Below are 21,028 nucleotides of genomic sequence, written 5' to 3'. Positions count from 1 at the left end.
TAAGTCCTTTTTATCTAAAACTATGGACAAAAACACGAACATTGCCTAAATTAAACATTCTTTCGTTTCCTGTAATGTGTGGTTCTCTAGATATACGAGGTTATCATTCTACAACGACGATATGAAAACAATTGATTTGAATCACAAATTAGAAGTAATAACTAATTACATCGGTCAGCAAATAATGCCGTGCTGCCCAGGTGGAATAGCAGTTCGATGTATGCGGCGGATTATTCGCGTAATTTCGAGCCGCGGTCGCCGGTTACGGACATGATATCGGCACGTAACTCGCGGTTTTGTGTACAGTCAGCTATTTCTAGAATACAGTATCTCGTATACCGACAGAATGATCGGTCAAAGTTGTCCTGTTAAGCTTGCGATTCTGAGATCGTACGACCGCAATACAGCTGTGCTTTCAGATTTATATAATTTCGATAGTGTGCTATACAAGTGGTTAAAAAAGCAGGGACGTTGCCCCATTTGGGAATCACGGACTTTATAAGTGATTATGAGATTTCAAAAGCTCCAGAATGCTTGTGGTGTCTACTGTCTACTAACCATGTTCTGAAGCATCTCTGCTTTCGAGATGACAGTTTATTATTAAATCTATATATATATATAAAATTCTCGGGTCACAATGTTCGTTCCCATACTCGTTAGTACATTACTACATCACTACATTGTAGATAGTTATTTTTATTACTACTAAGAACGAAATGTTTCCTAGAAATAATTTATGTACATGGCAATACAAACGTTTGCCGGGTCAGCTAGTTAAATATAAAATACGTAATAACTATAAACAAAATCTGCTGTTTTGGATTTTGTTTTCGGTAAATTGTTGAATAATATATACTCATCACGCATTCACCGCCGCATATGATTTGGCACTTCAAACGAAAAGACCTCTTAAAGTCTTATACTCAATCAAAATTACTTACAGTTGCACTGCTAGCTACTTAGTCTTGGGGTTGGTGAATAACCCAAGTGTTCCCCAAGTCTATGTATAGGGGATATATATGTGTGTTACACACGCAACATACAGCAAGAGCCACGGTTGTTTGCGATACCAAGGACCAGAATGTTGCACAGACCCCCGTTAACAAAGACGTTGCACTTACTGAATGCTGCCTCCGACACTATCGACATCTTTATATGTTCGCAGAGTCCACAGTAAAGATATCTTATGTATTATATATTTTGACATTATCGGATTGGCTTAGTACTTTACAGTGTACGTATTTTTGTGTATAAATGAATAATCTAATTACCTGAATACCTGAGGTCGTAGGTTCGATCCCCGGCTGTGCATCAATGGACTTTCTTTCTATGTGCGCATTTTAAAATTTGCTCGGACAGTGAAGGAAAACATCGTGAGGAAACCGACATGTCTTAGACCCAAATAGTCGACGGCGTGTCAGGCACTGGAGCCTGTACACCTACTTGCCTTTTAGATTTAAAAATGATCATGAAACAGATTCAGAAATCTGAGGACAAGACCTAAAAAGGTTGTAGCGCCACTGATTTATTTTTTATAAATAACTAGCTGGCCTGGCGAACATCGTACCGCCTAACAGTCGATTCTTTATTTTTTTTAAATACTTTTTCTGCTATTCGGGACACCGGTCTAGCTAGTAAGATAAAAAAAAGAAAGTTGATAAGACAACAAATACATTATGTCAAAAAAAAAATTTACCTTCCCGGAACCCCTCCACTAATACTTGAACTTTATGATATGGTATTATTTAAATATTATTACGAATATTATGTATGGGAATATAGAAAAGTGTTGTTTTTAGACTTTTTCACTCAATTTTTTTAATTTTTCTCTTCGTAAGAACCATCCTCGTACTTCAAAGAATATTATAAAAAAAGAATTGGCCAAATCGGTCAAGTCGTTTTCATGTTATGTCGTGACAACGGAAAACGGGATCATTTTTATATATATAGATCAAGTTGTATGCTATCCCTACCGATCGATGTTTGTACTGACAGTATAATCTGTTTTGCTTCGATAATTTTATCAACTGCCTCTTGTGAAGCTTGGTCGTAAACTTTGTTAACCAGAGAAAATAATTTTCCGCTTTCTCCTCCTCTCCCTCCATTGGTGAACAACGAAATAAGACGAAACTTACATAATTATTAATTTTGTTTAATTGTTTACCAATGGATTTTCTGTCTGATTTAAAAACACTTCGTGAGGAAACCGGCATGTCTTTGACTTATTGTATGGGGCAAACGGAGGCTCATATAGGCTCGTGATACCGCCCACATGGACGCTCAATGCCAGAGGGATCACGAGTGCGTTGTCGGCTTTTAATTAGGTGTATGAGTTTATTGTGATAGTAAACACCAAAAAATATTATGTTTTACTTTTAAGTTTATGAACGTAAAAACATCTAACTTTAAAACAACTTAGATTCTCTCTTTATAACAATCAATAATCGTTATAAGTAATAACTTATACTTTTAATTACTTTCAGAAATTATTCTTGAATCGCTTCTAAAAACTTCGGTATAATTGAAGTTATTGTTATTATTCCAATATGTGGAACCAGCTGCCCACTAAAGTATTTCCGAAACAATTCGACTTAGGTAAAGAGCGTACCATTTCTTAAAATGCCGGCAACGCACTCGCGAGCCCTCTGGTATTGAGAGTGTCCATGGGCTACGGTATCACTTAACATCAGGTGAGTCTCCTGTCCGTTTGCCCAGTGTTATATTAAAACATCTAAATAAATGTATACAAAAAATATAGCGAAGAAAAATGTATTTATAACTATATGGGCCGCATATTTAATTTCGCTAAGGTTGACAACGTATCGTGCGTGTAGCTTGACACAATTATGTCACTTAGAGGACTTCCGTATCCGGTTACTCTATCCGGCTTCCGATTTCTTTATAATACTATCAATACTTAGGGTGTTTAGAGGTTATGAGTTTGATAGAATTAATGGTTGTTTTTTTATGAATGGAACAGATGTATTTTTTTATAGAACGGGAAGGAGGGTTACCTGATGTTAAGTGATACCGCTTTCCAGTTGCGAGTGTGTTGCCGGCCTTTACTAATATAAATCTTAGCAGAAATGATAATAATCTTTTTCTTTTGTTATGTTGGTACTGTGGTGGTACTGTTACATCATTTTAGTTAGATTTCTTGAAAAAATTAAAAGTATGTGATTTTTCAACCGCCACGCCGCCACTCTTCGCGCAGACTCTATTCACCTCTAGAAGAAGGTCAGGACCTGAGCAAGCTGGATCAGTACAATGAATCTATCTTTTCTTCTAGTCTTGTATTATTTATAACTTACACTTAGCGCTGAGTAAAAAATTAAAAATAAAATATGTTATTAACACAAGATCGTGTATCTTGTGTTAATAACATATTTTATCACTTCCACGTCATTAAATTATTAATCCCCACTCATCGGCAAAGAAGACAGAGGGTGTAGGCCGAGAGAAAAAGCAGGCGTAAAAAACTCTCGGTACTCTTTTAAAATATCAAATCATCAAACAACACTTATATTAAAACAAATATCGCAAATTAATTAAAAGTAGATAATCTTTAATTTTATAGTAAGCCTTTTTACACAGTTCTTCTTTAATACATTCTTAATTTTATTAAAAAGCAGAGATAAAAGAGCCTCTGGGATTTAATTAAAGAAGAGTATCCCTTTTCCCAAAAAGGAATTACTAACTTATTTAAACCTTCTATTTAAAACTGCTTAGAGTTTGATAACCGTTGTTTTTTTTTTATTGAGTCTACGGGTCGCGTAAAAGGGCCATCACAGCCCATGGCTATATTTTATTGGGTGTGTTGGCTTTGAGGAAGGAGTATACTCTTTCTTTAGGCAATAAAAGGTTGTATTCCATCGGGAGTCGATTCCATAGTATATAGGTAATATAACAAATGACAAGCCCTCGTTAACCGTAAATTAATCAATAAAGCTTTTTATAATTTGACGAATATTTAAATGATCCTAAACCTTGGGATTGATTTGCTCCAGTGCAAACAATTTGTATGACTCAATACTTAGCCATTAAAAAGAGTGGCGGAAAGTTTCTTTATAGTTCTTCTTGTCCGCTCTACGCCCTCGACTTGCGAACTGGTAGTAAATGTAAATTTACAATTAATTTAACTTCTTTTCTGACGTTAATAAGTGTACTTGCTTACCTATATGAATATATAGTTATTTTAAGTTTGAAATAAATAATTATAATTAACAGAAGTTACTTTGGGTACAAACCCCTTTATCCAAAGAAGAAAGCCGCGACCACGAGATAGTTATTAAATAAGTTTGGATTCAAACTCAAACAGCAAATTATGACATTCTAATTCGATTAAACGTGAACTTTCAGTACTTTACGCTTCGGGAGCCTCTCCGAGCGTGGTTTGTTCGAAAACTTGGCAATCATCTATTCGAAGTTAAATTATCGCTCACAATTATTGGGCCGGAAACTGCGGGGAGCTTATTAATACTAGATGTGACAGAGGCGAACACTTTATTTTATTAATATGTTTAAAGTATGAGACCTGGAACCTTGTGGAGTTATTCGTTTAATAACCCTGAAACAGAAAAAAGTATGTCATGGATCGTTTGTGAACGGTACTTTGATGAGTCAAAGAAAAATATATTTCATTAAGGTAACTTACATGTATTGCCATTTCTCATATCACCGTGAACGAGAAGAAATAGATTAATGGCATGGCAATTTCCGAAACAATTCCATTTAGTGTTATTTTATTAATTTATTTATTTGGGCAACAAAACAGATACATAGAGATGTATAGAGATACAATAATAAAAGTTAAAAAATAAATACATTGGATCCACAAAAATTTCGTTTATAAAAAAAAATATAAAGCAAAGCAAAACAAAACATGACAGCGCAAAATTTATAAATTCGTAGAACGACAAACGTACTAGTAGCTATTATAAAGAAGAAAGATACAAGGATTAGGACATTAATAGTTAATTTAAATTATTCTTAAACAAAAAGGTTCTTCAAAAAAAGAGCGTACAAATTCTTAAAAGGCTGGCAACGCACTTGAGAGCCTTCTGGCAATGTGAGTGTCCATGGGCGATACCACCTAACATCAGATGAGACTTCTGTCCGTTTGCCCCCTGTTTAGTCTCACTATACGTTATAGCGATTGCACACATTTATTCTAGTAAGAACATAAAAATAAAAGAAGAAGCAGAACAGAGAGAATGCAGATGCGAGTCTTTTAATAAATTTATATATATTAATAAATTTAACCATTGATTTGGTATCTGTATCAAAAACTATAAACGTATAGACATATATGTATAAGCCCTGTCGGTCTGTTTGACCCTCCCCATTGCGGTTCTCCAATAGCTTGATTAATACAAAGTTGTCAATTATTATAATTGATGCCTGTAAAGCCTACTTCATTGATAATTACTTCGCTCTCAATGTTGGACGATATTGATAAATGGTAATTGCCAATTAATTTACGAACGGGACATATATGTCAAAAAGATGTGGTGTTTAATGTTTATATTTAAATACTTTATTTAGAATAATATATTAGAAATGTGGTTGTAGTCGAGAAATTTGCTAACTTATATAGTTGTGTTGTGTGTTGTTAACATTTTGTATTCATTACTAGCTGACCTGGCGAATATCGTACCGCCTAACAGTCGATTCTTTATTTTTTTTTAATACTTATTCTGCTATTCGGGAAACCGTTCTAGCTAGTAAGATAAAAAAAAAGAAAGTTGATAAGACAACAAATACATTATGTCAAAAAATTAAAATTTACCTTCCCGGAACCCCCTCCACTAACACTTGAACTTTATGATATGGTATTAAAGTTCAAATTGCCTTTAAATATTATTACAAATATTTTGTATGGGAATATGGAAAAGTGTTGTTTTTAGACTTTTTCACTCAATTTTTTTATTTTTTCTCTCCGTAAGAACCATCCTCGTACTTCTAGGAATATTATAAAAAAAGAATCAGACAAATCGGTCAAGCCGTTTTCATGTTATGTCGTGACAACGGAAAACGGGTTTCATTTTTATATATATAGATTTTATATATATGTATTAAAATGTGTCAAATTTGGGAATCCTTTTAAGTAAAAATTACTCTGACGATAAGGTTGTAAATCACTACAATATTTTTTTATTAAAATCTTATAATAATTTTTATGGTATTAGTTAACTAATTAATGTTATATTTAACTTATATACTGAATTTAGATATAACTAAACGGATTAATACCTGCAGCTGAGTTTCATCATCGGTCGTCAAGGTAGAATACAAATATCATACGTATCACCTTGACGTCCGTCGTTCCACAACTGAGCGTTTTTTAAGGCAATTTCTGCCGCGCACCACCTATATGTGGAAACAGCTGCCCACTGAAGCCTTCTGGCAGTGGGAGTGTCCATGGGCGGTATGACTTAACATCAGGTGAGCCTCCTGTCCGTTTGCTTCCTGTAACAAAAACAAAAAAAATATATTGAAATTAGGTAATCATTAATTTAAAAAAAATTGTTTTCTACCTCATGCTACTTGTGCTTGATACTGATTGTAATAATGTATCAATATAGTACATGTTTTGGTTTTAATTTAGTATTTTTACCCTCATTATCTAAGGTTAAACATGCTAAACATTGAACAAATAAGGTAGAGGATCAATACTATAAGTAAAGTCAGGGACTAGTTAAGATACAGTCGTCTATTCTGTTATTGGTCCGCGGAGGTGTCTAGTTTTGTGTTATTTCCCAAGAGAGGTTTAGCAATATTCATTCAAAAGGTAGTGTTAAAATTATATTTTAAGATTGAAGTGTACGTTTGGGGTGTGTTTATAAGTTTGGTATATATTAAAGACTTTTCTCTCAATGTTTAATTAAAGCTTGTACATATAAACATAGTGAGGAAACTTGTTGTGCCTGGACTCAAAAATTTACCGCAGGCATAAGATTTTTTTTAATTATAAAGACGCCACATTTTAAGTAAAAAGTTCTAGCTTCTAGGTTCTTTAAATACAGTACATATATATTTAGTATGTAGTAGGTATATATAGTACCTACTATATTGGTAGACTTAGCAACATGAGTTGAATCAGTAATTTTATTAATAACGTTTTGAGAAGTCTCCCTTAAATATTAGATATTAATTATTAGTTAGAATGAATGAAACAAAATGTTTCATAATGTATTTATAAGCGACCATACCTGAACCTTTGAGACGACAAAAATTAATAAATAAATGGCCGTTGATGTAACAAAATTACAGTAATTCATACTATATGTTATAATATGTGTCGACAGCAGTGTAAGCTTAGAGGCGTCAGCGTGCCGCTCTCATCCCTGAGGTCGTAGGTTCGATGCCGGCTGTGCACCAATGGACTTACTGTCTCTGTGCGCATTTAACATCCGCTCGAACGGTGAAGGAAAAAATCGTAAGGAAACCGGCTTGCCTTAAACCCAAAGAGGCGACGGCGTGTCACAGGAGGCTGATCACCTACTTGTCTATTAGATTGACAAATAAGCATAATACAGAAACATAAGGCCCAGATCTAAAAAGGTTGTAGCGCCACTATTACAGTCTTGCTGACTATGAATTCTGAAGCGTACTCAAAACGTCGAGTTTAAATGCAATCATCGTTATCACCTATTTTATCTTTTATGTATATATTCACACTATAATATACATTAGTTAACGCAAAGGCTATTGATAATCGTTGGAGTGAAAACCTTTGTTTAACACACCTAAGCAGCCTTCCGTTCAGCACACATTATGATTAACACAAAAGCCTTTTTATGTATATTTATGTTATATACTACTTATGTTATTGTTATTGCTTTTTTCAATTATGAATTAAAAAAGTTTTAGTAAAATAATTACAGCGAATAAATGGGTATAGAATGTAAAAGCGGTGTTGGCCTAGTGGCTTTAACGTGTGACTCTCGTCCCTGAGGTCGTAGGTTCGATCCCCGGCACCAATAGACTTTCTGTCTATATGCGAATTTAACATTGCTCGAACGGTAAAGGAAAACATCGTGAGAAAACCAGCTTGCCGTAGATCCAAAAAGTCGACGGCGTGTGTCAGGCGGCTGATCACCTACTCGCCTATTAGATTGACAAACGATCATGAAACAGATATAAAAATCTGAGGTCCAGACCTAAAAAGGGTGTAGCGTGACTGATTTATTTAAATGGGTCTATAGTGGTGATAAAGCCACCATCACAATGGGTTTAGTTGTGATGGTGGCTTTATCACAACTAAACGTTTAGTTTACAAAACTATATGCCACTATAACTCACTTTCAAAGAATAAGAAATCACGAGTCACGACGGGCAGCTCGAAATTACCGAGTGGAGAAAACTTTGATCCAATAATACAGCATCGAGAGGGGATCGCTTCAAAAAACTTAATTACACGACACGAAGATAAATAAAGATTATCCCGAAAGTGCGAGTTAATTTCCCAGGGCCAAAGTTCGTCCAGGGCAATTGGAGAGAAACTTCTCTTCATTTCCTGCGTCTGATCCCGGAATTTTCCCATCAGGGCGGCGGTTATTTTTTCGCTATCTCTACCCGGAATTTGTTTGGATATTATGAAGGTTTAATACTCGTGTGTATATAATAATATGTATAAGGCGCGTCAGAAAAACAAATGTTGGCGATCAGACTTCTATGCCTGACGCGCCTGTTTATTACTGTCAAAAAAGAGTGATATTTTCTAGCTACAATTGTACGTTGTGATTTGACAAAAATATTAAATTTTGCGCTGAAGACGAGGTAATCGCCGAAACTGAGGCTATTTTGAGGCTAAAGACAAATCGTACTATAAAAATGATATCAAATAAAATTGTTTTACATTAGCCTACAAACTTATTAGCCCTCCTAATATTTGCCACACCAAAAAAAATTGGTTACATATTACACCATGAAACAAACTACTTAAACTAGGCATCTCTTATTAAAAAACGTATTTTATAGCAAAATATAGGAAAAAGTTCGGAAAAGTTATAATACACGAGGAAATAAAATAAGTACACAAAAACAAAATGATTTGATTCACTACCAATGTATGAATATTTAATCAACAATGTTTTTGCCACGTGGCATTTGTAACGATTCATAAACCGGAACGACGCGTGCGCATCGGTCGACCGTACTTCCGGCGCAGGTGCGCTTCTTCACACTTGTTTCGCACTTTGGGGCTTTAGACGCGTTTTTTGTACACGGAGATATCCATTGTTTTTTAGTTTTATAATTTTTTTTTGGTTATTTTTTTATCTATAGTGTTCGTTGTGTCTGCCTATAACAAAGGTGCTTGTGCTTGTCACATTAAATATTGTATTTCATTTTCCTTGTACCAATGTGCCGAGCGTTAGCAAGCTTTTATAAGTAAATAAATAAATTTGTTACAACACATTTAAAATTTTATTAAAATCACTTGAGTTGATACACAAGAGGTAGTGTTGAGTTTGTAGCTTGCTTAACCGCAATTGACACACATTTGGCACGGGACATCTACATAACTCATACTAAGAAAATACTCTATATACAATGCGTTGTCCAATAAAACATGAATGAAGCGCGTGCGCATCCGATGCCTCTCATTTGCATATCGGCACTCGTGCAGACCGGACGTGTTCCACGTCGCTTGTTTGTTTATTTTTGGTTCGTTAACTTAATTAACATGATGTTTACACCGTGTAACATGTTGTGTTAAATTTCGTTACTAAAGAAATATATTTAAACATAACCAAATATTATATTAAAATGTTATTAAAAAACCTTTCGTTAACAGCAAAACCTGCTTTTTGTTTGCCTGACAAACTATTTTTGTTATATTTATTTGAATAATAATTGTTATATAATACATATATTTTGTATTGTTCTTTTTTAACTGAATATTTCCGTTTCTTTATGTTTATAGCAAACCAGTGGCACAACAACCCTTGGTCCTAATCTCAGATTTCTATATTTGTTTCGTGATAATTTTACGAGACAACGAGGTGATTAGGCTGTGCCTGACACACGCTGTTGACTTGGGTCTAAGACACGGTTTTCTTACTGTTTCCGTCATCGTACGAACGTGTGAACGTCAGTCACTGCTACAAAGCATTTTAAAAACGTTTAGTGTAGCGAAGCGGTACAGAACTAAAAAGGGCCAGAACGTTAGTTTAACTAGAGTACAATGACCTTTTGTATCGGGGCTTCTTATTTCCAAAAGCAGTTAAAAGAAATCATACAATCAAGTTGGCAAATAGGCTTGACCCCGTAATCAAGTAATCTTGTTTCATTGGCCCTTGTTGACTTGCGGCACAATAAAATACATTTCTAGGCTTTCTAAACCTATAAATAAATCTCCAGTGGTTTTGGTTCAATGTATGTGATTTGAATGCTTATTAAGTTAGTTATTTCCATCAATATATCAATTATTGATATAGGTCTAAGTTTTCAGAGCAAATTGTAGCCATATGGTGTTCGAAATAGATAATTTTAGTTTAATACATTTTGATGAGGGTAATCTAAAATATTTTATCTCGGCCGATCGTCACATTTTTGATTCACTTACTGCTTTGTTACTCGGATTGTACCGTGCGTTTTTCTTTATTACTTTTTTGCCAATTAAATTTGTTAGTACGTAAATAGTTTTGTCCTCAATTTTATAATTTTTGAGTAAGTATTTTGTGCGTTTTGTGAACCATTGTAAGACAAGGTATCAGTGGGTTATCAGTCTGACCAACAGTTCCCAAACTAATATAATTTCTCCATTTACGACTTTCTTTTCCTTCTTTTTACTTATTCTTTTCTTACGACTGACAATTGTGTGCCTTTCTTATCGTTAAGGATATGCCGAAACGAGGTATGTACTCAGGATACCATTTTAGAATAAAATGGTGTATCGACGGGCCATCGGACCGTTCTTTGTGGTACACTATTGCCAGCAGTAGGCTCACGCACTTTAATTATAGTAAAAACGCGCAAACATATATATCGGATGTAAGTTCGATCACAAGAAGAACCCACCACGAGTACGACGCATGCCCAGCCATCAGCCCCCTCGCTAAACCGTCGTGCGGAGAAATCTCTCAAGATCCAATAGAACGTTATTGCTAACAACTCTGCCTAATTAATCTCAACTTGTGATTTTGAAAATACATACACTTTTTGTGAATAGTACGTATATAATATGTCGAGTGAACTGACAAAAGGTATACTCGTACTTTATCTCAGTTCCGATATTGTTGGAGATATTTAGACTTTTTGTTAATATTAATCTAATTCTGTTCGATGTTGTGTTTTTTTAATACCGCATTGGAGTGATCTATCACGGTAGCTAATTTGTTAAATAAATAAATAAAATCGTTATATATATAGTTACTAGCTGACCCGGCAAACGTCGTTTTGGCATGTATAGGTATTATTTCTAGGAAATTTTTTTTAGTTCAATCAAATTAACTATCTAGAATAATAAAAAATAGGGTTGATGGTAGAGGGGTGAAAATTAGGGTTGTATGTATTTTTCTATGCTGTATCATAAAAAAAAAAACAAAACAAATTGTCTAAAAAATAAATAATGATTCTAGGTTTTAGCCAATTTCTTTAACAATGTTCCGAGACCGAAACAACCTTTATTACTTACCACTTACCTTGAAACGCGGTGGAAGTTTGAAAAACTTGTGAAAGCAATCGATCTTCCTGCCATTGTTCCCACGGGTTCAATGACCTCTCACTTGGAGATGTATCCTACAATGGGCTTTTAAAACCTAATAATCGACCAATTTGCTGATATGACCATTTTGTTATACTATATGCTTATATATTATAGAACTAAGGCCGTGTCTGTATAAATGCAATAAAATGAAAAAGGATTTTGGACGGTTTTAATTATTCCTGAAGGTTAGGAGTATAATTCGTTATGACTTTATGCAAATTTACTGAAATATTACATTATTGTTGAAGAGTTTGCAAAAAATCATGCTTAACAGACGAAATCCACGCGGACCAAAGCCAGTTTTTATATAACTAATTTACATTTCATTGTCATTAATTAAGCTAAAGAAGATTAGAGTAAAAAAACGCCTTTACCGGGGAAGGCGTGGACCTTTAATTCGTACTTCGCTCACTCCAATGAGCTTTCGTCCTGCTCTTCAGGCAGTTGACCACCTCGCGACAGCCCAAGCCGAGGTCCGAGTCTCGCAGGAGACGCCCTTGTGCTAGTCGCGGGAAAACGCCCATTCCGGCTGAGCTGTCAAAGTCAAAAATAATTTATTCACATAGCACAATGTACACTTATGAACGTCAAAAAATAAATATACATTAAATGCTTCTAATTTTACATTTACTGCCAGTTCTCAAATCAAGAGCGTAGAACGGAAGAGAAGAACTGGCAATCAACTCTCCGCTACTCTTTTTAATGTCTAAAAAAATTTCAAGTATATTTTATCTTTAACACAACACAAAAGTCGTGTTTTAATACACATCATAAGTTTAAAATACACTTTTACTGATCCTATGTTATAGTTCCATATGACAGTAAATGTATTTTACTGCACCGATTTTAAACCTTAATCAAATATAGACATTATAACCAATAATACCAAAGTATAAACCTTGCAAGCCAGCAAAAATTATTTCCTTTTGAGAACTTCCCCAAGTTTGTTTCATTCGCGCGAGGTACTACGTATTCGAATTGAAAATTGCTGGGTAGTCTATATATTTTTTATAATATATTTTCTAGCTAATTCTCCTACTATGTTGTCATTGGAGGTTTTAAATAACTTACGTATGGTACAACTTAAGTAAATGGTATTGGTAACCCAGATGATTAAGCACTACTACCTATTTCTTTTAACAACTTTTTGTATAACATTTACAGAAAATTCCAGAAAGATCCATCTTATTGTTGAACATTATTTCTTTTAAATTCGTCTCTGTTTAGTGTTGTACCTGTCGTATCCATACATTGGACAGTCGGTCAGAACATGTAACACCGTCTCTTCAGCTGTATTGCTACAAGTACAGGCAGCACTTTGTCTAACCCTCAACCTGTAAATACCACAAGAATCCACCGTGACCTGTCAACATCTGGGTAATCAATCCCGTTGGTTAGTTTATTAAGGCATAACATCACGCTACGACTGAATTAACGCGAGCACAGCTAGTCAGACAATATGACGGTATGCGGTAATATGATTTCTCGCTGCACGAAGTTTGCCTCTACAATTAGTATAGCCAAATTGTGTTAGATGCAAGTTTGCGCAGCGCCCAAGCTTGATTGTGTTCACCTGTACTCTCTAGGATTACATTGATATATATCGATAGATAGAACCAACTAGTAGTATTTGACAAGCCTTGAAATCTTTGATGTGAAATAAAGTTAGGTTTTAATAATCGTAATCGCTAAATAAAACAAAATTAAATATATTTAACGTTTCTAAACGTGATAACATTTATATCGTTGTACGATTGCTGAAGTCTCTTAAAGAAATTTTCTATAATACTTGTATATCAATGACATGTTATAACATAATAGTTTTGAAAAAAGGGGACACTATGATCTATAGGTGCCCACACTCCCTACCCACGTCGCTAAAATGCGTAGCCGGTATATAAAGAAATTAACAAATGTATATAAAAAATATTATCTTTGTCGTGAAACGTTGTGAGATTCTATACCTTTATTACGAACCCTTGAATATAAAACGGCAAAAGGGCAACAGTGCGGCAACTATACTCGTAAATTATACGTACATTTTGGGGCAACTATAATCAAATAAACACTAATACATGGAATTTTGTGTATATTACGCCCCTTTATTCATTTGTTTTTTGCGTTAATGTTTTTAATGCTTGAATATTTGGCAATTACCACTGTCGAGCATTAAAGGATCAATCTAATAATACAAAAGGAACCTTCAGCAACACGTCAACCCCCTTCGGGTCTCTTGGAAACGGCGGACTGCGTGTTTCGGATGACTGAAAAGGGCGAGACTTGCCCACGATTGATAGTTTGCGAGTTACGTAGGGAAAACAAATTATTAGATTTGCATTCTCTAATTGCCTCAAAATCATATCATAAAATTTGATAAAAGCCAAGAGGCTGATTGCAGATGGGTAAAGAAAAATGTTTTTTGAATGAAGCGTTTAATAATTATTGGAAAATTTCTAACTATTTGGTTGCGAAGCATTTGGAAAAAACTTAAACATATTAAGTGTTAATTAGTTTATACAAAGGGTTTGAAGAGAATGTCCAACTCAACTGTAAAATGACTACATAAGTAGATACATATTCTATACGTAGGTAATCAGTCTCCTGTGCCTGACACACACCGTCGACTTTTTGGATCTAAGGCAAGACGGTTTCCTCACGATGTTTTCCTCCACCGTTCGAATATTAAATGCACATATAGAAAGATACTCAGCCGGGGATCGTACCTACGACCTCAGGGATGAGTGTTGCACGCCTTTAGGCCAATACTGCTGTCGACAGATATAACATGTATTTTATATGAAATTTCGTTACAACAACGGCAATCTGTACAGAGGAGTTGGTATTTTTACTATAATCTATATTATTAAAAGAGAATTAGAAAATAAAAAAGAAAGAGAATTTTTTCTTTCTTTCAAAATGTAATTCGTAAAGAATTTATAGAAGCCGAATCATGTTTTCTCATTTTACATTAATTTTAGTGTACTCTTTATAAGCCTCTATTCTTGTAACGATTGGCGATTTCTGAGATAACGTTGTACTTGAATTCTTTTGATGTAGAGTGCGTAGGTACAAAGGGTCGTGAAGTGCATTCTCATCGAGTGCTAATAACCATTACCGGAGTTCATGGCCCGTGACGTACACATTAATAGTTGCCATATTGCGGCTACTTTTAGGGTGAGAATATAAGGGTGTTGTATGGGATCGATGCTGTCTTCACATATCTAAATTTTAGTATAATATCCCGAACACGTTTCATAGAAATTTTAACTTTATATCTAGTTAATGCTAATTAGTTTTAATTTATCAATACGTCCTTTTTTATTTGTAAATTCTGTAAACGTAAAAGGGGAAAGATCCTTCTAATAAAAATAGTATTGCCAGGAATCCAACCAAAAATAAATATAAACATTTTTCAATTATATAATATACGAGCTGACCCGGCAAACGTTTGTTTTGCCATGTACATATATTATTTGTAGGAAAAAAATTTTAGTTCAATAAAAATAACTACAATAATAAAAATGGGGGTTGATCGAGGGGTGAATTAGGGGTGGTATGTATTTTTATATGTTGTATAATAAAAAAATAATAACAAAAGAGAAATTATAAAAAATAAAAATAAAAATTTTGGGGTGGACACTCACCCTTTATCACTTAGGGGTTTGTAAAATAGATAGTTACAGATTTTCTGACTTACTGAATATGCATAAAAATTTAAATAAGAATCGGTCGAGCCGTTTCGGAGGAGTATGGGAACGAACATTGTGACACGAGAATTTTATATATATAGAGATATTCAGATATTGTCATTTACGGTAGCCTTTTCACCTGAAATTATTTTTGTAATTACTTAATTTTTATAATATTTCCAGGGCAAGGCGAAACGGGAGGTGTCTCTTGAAGAGCTAAGAGAACACATTCATCAATACTACATACCTTTGGGGCGACAATTCATGGTGCTGTTCCCCGAGGGTGGCTTCTTGCACAAGAGGAGAGAGATTAGCCAAAGGTCTGGGGTTCTATTATCTTGATACAATTTTTTTTTATATTGACAAAACAAGATTCTGTATCTGTTTTATTAATGATTGTTCAGAGCAAGTAGCTGATCAGCCTTATGTATTAATGATTTACCCCGTAAAAGTAGTTATAATAATAATAATAAATATTTTCTTTGCAAAGAAAGTGGTACATTCAGATTGATTAGTTATAAAAAAACCAAATCAGCCATATAAAAATAGGCATGCAAATGTCATATTAATGCCATAATTTCATAATAATAAGTTATTTATAATTGTTGTTAAAACTTATGATCTAAATACTCTCTCACGCTATAAAGCCTGTAAACATTTACATAGGTTCGATTGTTAGCGATACAAAAATTTTTAAAGCATCTTAAACCGTTTTAGTTTTCGAAAATCACCGCAAAATCCATAAATAATTCTGAAAATGACACGTGTCGACTAGAGAACTCAGAGATCTACTGTCATAAGCGTACCAATTCTTAAAAGGCCGGCACCGCAATCGCGAGCCTTCTGGCATTTAGTGTCCGGCTCGGCGTAGCAGCGGTATCGCTTAACATCAGATGAGCCTCCTGCCCGTTTGTCCCCTATTCTAGAAAAATATTAACAGTCTTACGCCAGAGGTCTTTAACAATGCTTTTTTTAGTAGCGCACCAGTTGATTTGTGGCATTTTGATAATAGTCGCACGCTGAAGCAACTAGGCCAACACTGTAATTCTATTACTACTAACTAGATAAAGAAAAATAATCAAAGAAATTGGCGCCAAAATCCAATATCAAGAGATTTCGAAGAATTACTCCCGACCACAATGAAAAGAAAAGGCTTTGTACTTGTTATTTCGCCTGAAATAGAAAACGGTCACGCTCAATTTATTCTTAAGTAGTGAAACTGGATTTGTATTATCCTAATATTTTACTTGGATTTGTTATAGGTTCGCCGAGAAGAACAATTTGCCTAAGCTAGAATATGTATCTTTGCCTCGCGCTGGAGCTTTGAAAGTGATTATGGAAGAAGTTGGACCCCACAGGGAACAAGCTGGTACATCTAAAAGTGATAATAAGAAAGGTAACACAATTTTTTATGTCTTTATTGTATAGTGAATATAACAAGTTAATTGTTTGATTTTAAGTTGAAACAAACCTTAGCGCAAGGACCGCATTTACCATGGAGAGTGTTGTGTTGTTCGGGCTGCAGCTGAGTTTCTTTATGGGACGTCAAGGCAGAATACAAAATACCATCCGTATCACCTCGACGTCCGTCGTTCCACAACTGAGCGTTTTTTAAGGCTGTTTTTGCCGCGCACCACGACTATATGGAACCAGCTGCCCACTAGTTTGACTTAGGGTCCTTCAAGAGAAGAGCGTACCAATCCTTGTAAGACCGGCAACGCACTTGCGAGCCTTCTGGCAATGTGAGTGACCGTGGGCGGCGGTATCACTTAACATCAGGTGAGCCTCCTGCCCATTTGCCTCCTATTACATAAAAAACACGATTTTATCACTAACCATGCGACTTTTTATATGTTTTATAATTTAGGAACCTGGATAGTATATCAATCTAATAGATTTAATAAAAAATAACATGAATTTTAACGTTGAAAAAAATTAAAGATCCACAAAACCGTTATACAACGGACATGCTAAAATACAGATTCAAAGTAAAATGTCAGTTTGACATTTCAATATTCTATTACCGTTGGAACATCGTTAGGATTAATTAGAGAGTGGAGAATGATTTGTGATCTGTGAAACTTTATAAAATATAATGTAAACCTTTTTCTAATATTATTGTTTAGTAATAAGATTCGTATATAAAAATAATACTTTTCGGGTTTAATCATTTAGTTTAGTTTTTTTTATTATATTATCTTTTGAAAAATTTGAAAAATAATTAACCAGTAGTCTAATTAGCTACTACACAAATTCGTCACAACTTACCATTTTATTCACTCTTCGATTTATGATTGCACATCGCTTCCTTTGTCTGTGGTTTAACGCCATCTTTGTTTACATTTTAAATCATTCCAGAATAAATGGATTGTCTATGGCATAATTTAATTGCTAGTTACCGTTTTCAATTCCGAATTGTGAGATTGGATGAAGTAGTATTTGAATCTGTTTAAAACCAATGAAACATACATAAATTAATTTCTAACCAATAATAGCTAAAAGTGTCGTTTGAATAGATGTTCGCCTTTTATCGAACATATTTTATATGAAAATTAGTAGATCATCTAGAAATAAAAATTGTTTTACCTCGCTCCTTAAGTCTCGTTGATTCGGAGGAGTGCAACCACAAGCACCGTGACACAAGTTTTTTACATAATTATTCAATATGAAATAAATGGACACTTGAATACGATTTCAGAAAACAACGTCAACAATAGCAAGCACAGCAATAGCAAGATTCTGGACACCAATTCTGGAGACAGCATTGAGTGGATCCTAGATGTGACGATCGCGTACCCAGATCGTATTCCTCTCCATCTCATTGACGTGGTGTGTGGCTTCCGTGAAGCCTGCTCCACTCATATACATTATAGATTATATCCTAGCACTGAGGTAATTTTAAACACTTAAATCATATTCAGTAGGTAGTATAGTATGTAGTTGCCTATTAAATCTAATTAGAATTTTAATAGTACATTACACACAAACTACAAATCTAATACATGTTTGACATATTATAGTTGTATCTGTAATGGCCCATCATAGATATATTATCTTGTATCGTTTTTGAAATTATACTTCTTTAGGCGCGTTATGAAAAATTGATATTTATAGATAGAGTGAATATTTAGATAAGAGTGAAATTTTACGATGCGCGCGCACCGTGACACAAAATTAACATGAAGTTGCCCACGGAAGATGCTACGGCATTGGACATAATTTAAAAACAACATTCGAATAATAATAGAATTGATGTTACACTTAATGTACGATAATAATAATAAAAAAATATTTATTTAATTTTTCAAATGTAAACTGAACTTTATTGACTCCTTTTCCAGTCTTTCATTATTTAATTGTAATTAATTATTTGCAATGAAATGAAAGCCTTTATTTATTTTTTTTTAACTAATACAAGAGAACAAATATAAAAAAGTTAAAAATAAAGGCTTTCATTTCATTTCATTTCAATTATTTGCATGCAATCAAAAACTATTTTTAATAATGCCAAAGAAGTATAACTTCTTACGCGCGTACATTAGTACACGCACCCTTTTTTATGCTATTTACGATATAATTATACAATATATTATACATATGATTCTAAAATTAAAAAAATTGAGCGTTATGAGTGCAAGACCTTTAAGCACAAGTTGTGATCATAATTGCTATACCAACAAACGTTATTTTCTCTTAAATTACACTTGCACACACAAAGAAATATCTGAAAGCTTAACAATATTTTAATCGACAGGTACCTTCAGACCCTGAAGCCATGACGAACTGGTTGTACGATCGATTCATAGAAAAAGACAAAATGTTAGAAGAATTCTACCGCACTGGGCAGTTCCCGTCCAAAGGGAACGTGCCATCAGTGTCACGAACAGTGAGACAGGACAACGTACGATATCTCATATTGCATTTATTCTTCATGGCATCCACCTTTATGCAATATAAGGTTCTGTGTGCGCTACTGAGCTTTATTTGGTAAATTTTATACGATTTTTGTAACTCTGCGTCTTTAAATATTGAAATTGGTTCACAGTTTCTCAATTAATATAAATATTCAAGCCTATAACTATTACACACGCTATAATTAAATTTTACAACGCAATATAAATCTTGCCACACGGCTCGGTGTTTGTTCCTAGTTGGTTTTGAAATTTTTTCTTGCAAAAGTAATGTATAATCTGTGTCTGATCTATGGATATACAACTTTGTAGTGAAAATTTTCGTAATATATTCAAACACATACACACAATTTTAATATTTAAAGACGCACGCCAGATAATGCTAATGAATAAAAGTCTGTTGTACACTAACTTAAATTTCAGACTTAGTCAAATTTAGTTTTTGTACAACAGAATTGAACCATGAACCAAATAGAAATAGTTTAGGGAAATAAATGTTGTATCGCCATAAATCAACTTAATTTCACTTTCTTATAAGATAATGGCGCATGTAACACTCACTGGCTAACTAAACAAATGAGTTCCGCGAAACAGATTATAAAACTAAATTTACCTTAGTCAAACTGGAAGAACAGTTTTACATGTAACTTAGTTGTCATGATATGACTATAACTGTTTTGTTATGTCTGTAGTAGAATGAATTCATTTCTAAAAGGCCGTGTTGAAATTTGTAATTGTGGATACAAAGCGTCCGTGTTATCACCAAAGTGATTTCAATATTTCACTGTTATTTTTTCAGTCCAGAAAAATAGCAGATGTTAAATTAAATAGTAAAATAATTGTAACTTATAGAACAAATTCTAACGTGTGTGTGACGAATTTATGTCTAATGAACGAATGATTTAAGTTCTAGGAGAATTGTTATAAAAGGCAGCTATCACACTTTAAATATATAATGACTTGTTCCTTTTAAGTTTCAATAAGTACAGTGAGGTGCAAGTTCGTTTACTTTGACTAAGTTTCGTGTTACCTATGACAAATGTAACTTAAGGTTTAAAAATAACAAGCTGAGGCTGACTCTTTGAACCGTGAGATTTTCTTATTTTATTTTTTCACATTCTATGAAGTCATATTTGAAATCGGACCTCAAATTTGATTTTATAATAGCTAAGCGTTGCTGCGTACGCGTTGCGTACTTGCGTACGCGTTTTTGAGGCCGATCTTATTATTTTAGTGGTTTGTTCATTGCTTAGTGAGAGCTACGATACTGTAATCAAGTCGTGCTGTGACCAATAAGTCAATATGTTAGGCCTTCTAGAATTAATTTGCTTTCTTATTGTTGTTTTAGTTGTAAGTTTCTTTCTATTTTTTGTTTACTGGGTACCACTCTCTTATTTAGTTTAATCTACTTACATCGCTATTTTGTATACAAGTAATATTTGGAAACGATTTTGCCTGCGTAATTAAAACATATATTTAAAAAATAGGTCAAGAAATACATTTCAGGTCATTCACCCCACAAAAGTCAAGGTCAATATGTCAGCTGTTCAATTACATATTTAAGGGAGGCTAAATAGTAAATTCTTGCGATGATTCTTGGATTTTCTAATAAGAATAATACTAATAACATCATTAGCCTCTTTCTAAAGTATTTCCAACGCTTCATATATTTGTAGTATAGACGTACGTAGAAACTTTTTGAAAATAAATTCCCT

The 21,028-nt window shown here is 34.0% G+C and overlaps 1 protein-coding gene across 1 annotated transcript in view; it reads left to right on the top strand.

The window, feature by feature from the left end:
* The window catches only part of LOC125060505 (acyl-CoA:lysophosphatidylglycerol acyltransferase 1), a 264,621-nt gene extending 245,033 nt beyond the window's left edge, over nucleotides 1-19,588 (top strand). Inside the window, exons 5-8 of the mRNA XM_047665469.1 lie at nucleotides 15,586-15,722; nucleotides 16,665-16,798; nucleotides 18,101-18,294; nucleotides 19,157-19,588. Of these exons, the coding sequence (XP_047521425.1) occupies nucleotides 15,586-15,722; nucleotides 16,665-16,798; nucleotides 18,101-18,294; nucleotides 19,157-19,393 (702 nt within the window). The 3' untranslated portion in view covers nucleotides 19,394-19,588. The remainder of the gene's footprint in view (nucleotides 1-15,585; nucleotides 15,723-16,664; nucleotides 16,799-18,100; nucleotides 18,295-19,156) is intronic.
* Nucleotides 19,589-21,028: the final 1,440 nt, after the last annotated feature.

Source organism: Pieris napi, chromosome 21 (genome assembly GCF_905475465.1).
Source record: "Pieris napi chromosome 21, ilPieNapi1.2, whole genome shotgun sequence".
Lineage (NCBI taxonomy): Eukaryota > Metazoa > Arthropoda > Insecta > Lepidoptera > Pieridae > Pieris > Pieris napi.
The sequence above is the reverse complement of the archived record's forward strand: the minus strand, read 5'-3'. Positions and strand labels throughout refer to the sequence as shown.